The sequence below is a fragment of the Gossypium hirsutum genome, chromosome A06, assembly GCF_007990345.1.
Source record: "Gossypium hirsutum isolate 1008001.06 chromosome A06, Gossypium_hirsutum_v2.1, whole genome shotgun sequence".
NCBI classification, from domain to species: domain Eukaryota; kingdom Viridiplantae; phylum Streptophyta; class Magnoliopsida; order Malvales; family Malvaceae; genus Gossypium; species Gossypium hirsutum.
In genome coordinates this window covers 613,994-617,142 of record NC_053429.1, presented here as the reverse complement: position 1 = coordinate 617,142, position 3,149 = coordinate 613,994, and the positions used below count along the sequence as shown (strand labels likewise).

At 27.3% G+C, this 3,149-nt stretch overlaps 1 protein-coding gene across 1 annotated transcript; it reads left to right on the top strand.

Annotated features, from left to right (window-relative positions):
• The first annotated feature begins 597 nt into the window (after positions 1 to 597).
• On the top strand, positions 598 to 1,748 carry LOC107957694 (bZIP transcription factor 11). The gene has a single exon (XM_016893246.2). The coding sequence runs from the start codon at positions 1,042 to 1,044 to the stop codon at positions 1,525 to 1,527; it is 486 nt and encodes a 161-aa protein (XP_016748735.1). The 5' UTR covers positions 598 to 1,041; the 3' UTR covers positions 1,528 to 1,748.
• Positions 1,749 to 3,149: the final 1,401 nt, after the last annotated feature.

Genomic DNA, 3,149 nt, shown 5'->3' with positions numbered 1-3,149 from the left:
CATTTTGAAAAAGAGATAAAATATAACTAAGATATATTTTTTTTATCAAAGGTTGAATTGATAATCAGAAGGAAAATTAGGTCAAAAATTAAGATACATTCTAGGAGAATAAAACTTCTATAGGAGAGAAGCAAATGAAAGACTTCCATAAAAATTCTCTTAGTATCGAGAATGAAATTTTTATTCTATACATGTTAGATCATGAATTAATAACTATATTCAATCTTCAAAAGAAAATTTTAATTATTTCGATCTTTCTATTTTTAGAACAAAAATATTTATGAAATCCCATGTATAGGAGCTGAAATCATTTCAAATCATTTTTTAAATTTCATATATATTTTCAATCATTTTAGATTTAAATTTATTTTCGAAATCTTTTATGTTAAATGTAAGAACTTTTTAAATGAAATTGAATGAGAATTTTCATTCACATAAAAAATGATATATGTATGTTCAGCCGCAATAAATATAGAAAAGAAACCTTGGGGTCCAAACAATGAATAAATTAAATAATAAAGAAGAACCTGAAATAAGTAATGATTAAAATAATTTGTAGGGTGTGTATAATGGATACCAGCTGGAAGAACTGGACGTATATGAGAAATTCGTCTCCACCCCACACCCCCAATCATCTCTCTCATCACCAAATAGATTCCATTACCACTCTATTTCACTTCTTCAAATTTTCATTTCATTTTTCTTCTATAAATTCTCTTCTCATTTCTCTCATAAACCTCTTCCTCTTTCATGCAAAAATCTCTCTCTTCTCTTCCTGTGTGTTATTTGAAGTCTTATGTGTTATGAAAATTTTCATGTTTGAGACTCATGTCTCCGGTTGTTAGTGAAATCCTCCGTTCTGGGTTTATGATAAATTCTTCACTTAGACGAAGGACTCATCTTGTTCAATCTTTCTCTGTTGTTTTTCTTTACTGGTTTTATGTTTTCTCATAAATAAATTGTCCTATTTTACCATATATACATATATATATAATAAGTAGTTATTTAGCTTACAATTTAGTCTCTCTTTTTTTCCTTTTAATGGCTTCTTCTAGTGGAAACTCCATGTCCAATTCAGTATCCGAAGAGGATTTGCACAATCAAAGGAAACGGAAAAGGATGGAATCCAACCGAGAATCAGCGAGGCGGTCTAGGATGAGGAAACAAAAGCACTTGGACGAGTTAATGGCACAAGTGACTCAGTTGGTTAAAGATAATAATCAAATCTTAACCACCATCAACTTCACCACTCAACACTACATCAACATGGAAGCTGAGAACTCGGTTTTGAGAGCTCAGATGATGGAACTGAGTCAAAGACTGGAGTCACTCAATGAAATTCTCCATTATCTTAATAGTGGTACCAATAGCAACAACAGCAACGATGGGTTTGAAACGAGTGAGGGATTTGAAACAACAAGTGATGAAAGCTTCACCACCATTATCAGCAACCACAACAACAATCCTTTTGTTATTATGAACCAACCCATTATAGCATCAAGTGATATGATGATGTTTCAATACTAAATTCTATTGAAAAAAATTTGGGTGAAAATGTATATTTGCAATGATTTGTTGGTGTTGAGATGTTGTTTTTATTGTCTCCTGTTTTGTGTTGGTGGTGTTTATTGAAATTTGTAGTAAAAATGTTTTGGTGGTGCCAAGCAAATGAGATGATGATGTACAAGACGACTGCAAGTGAATTTGACATCTAGTAATTAAAAATGTCAAATTATAATTTTAGTCTATTTATTATCTTGAAATTAAGAATTTAATTTCTCTGACAACAGCTAACCATGTTATTAACTTTTTTATGAAGTATTTTACAAGTCTTTATATCGGAGATATCATATTAAATTAGTCAATTTACTATTGAATAAATTAATTTAATCAAAAACGGAGTCAAGAGTTGACAAGAGTTTTAGTTTGTCAAGAGTTGACAAGAGTTTTAGTTTGCTTGGTTAAATAGAAAATTTTCTTTCTAACACTTTCCAAAATATAAATTATTCAAATTAACTTTTTTTAAACTTTTTAATAAATAGAAAATTTCTATTTCCGGTCCTTCTACAAATATAAATAATGTAATTTAAGCTTTTTAACGAAACAATTTTAACCTTGACTTCTCCAATATTCATTAATTTTATCTCAGTCCTTCTTAAATAATTTTTTTTTGTTTCGCCGCTAAATTTAGTCTTTAAATTATTAAAAAGAACCAAATAGAGTCAAATTTCAATAAGGTAAACATGTCTTGTTTAAAAATTAACATAAAATTTTATTTTAATAATAGAATTAACTCTATTCTAATTTGACTTTTTTTAAATTTTTTTAATAGTAAAAGAATTAAATCGATTCATTCAATAATAAAGACACGTTAATTTTTGTGAACATACGAATAACATCATATAATATTAGGAGTCGATTTGTGAAGGGGGGATTTTAAATATAAAATATGGTATGTATGTATGTGTGATGCATGTATGCGGTGTCCCTTACCATATTAATTTTATTTCACTTGTTTGTTGTCTTCTTCTTCTTATTTATGATGTTTTTTTTGTTCTTTATGGATGCCTCTCTCTATCTCTCTATGTTTTTTGTGTGAAGAAAAGTGGCAAATAATTGCTAATGCCAAAAAATAATTAAAAGGGGAAAAAGGTTGTCCTTTATTTAAGACAATTGTTGCTTGTTCAGCAAATACATTTTATTCCAACAGGCAACATTGAAAATCTTGCCTTCGTCATGATGGTATGCAGTGGTTTGAAAATTTGAATCGGAAATTAAATAGGTTATAGGTTTTTATTATATATATATTGTTTTTAATAGAATGTTTAAAAATATTTATATTTTTTTTAATTTTTAAATAGAAAGATAATGTAATTTAACATATTTGATAATGTTGATACATTTTTATAATCATATTGTATAATTGAATTATATTAGATAAAACGGTAAAAGCTGTTTTTCTATTGGAGGCACTGTGGACCCAAAAAAAAAATTATCTTTTAATTACTTTAATAATTTCAAAATTTTAATTTTGATCCTTTCAAAATTTGAAAATTTTAAACTTAATCCCTTGAAAAATTGTAAAATTTTATGTTAATACAATAATAAAATTATATTGTAACTCTAAAAGTTTTATAATTCAAATCCAA

What these genes read in the sequence shown, in the direction of transcription:
- LOC107957694 (XM_016893246.2), top strand. Translation starts at nt 1,042, where the DNA reads ATGGCTTCTTCTAGTGGAAACTCCATGTCCAATTCAGTATCCGAAGAG.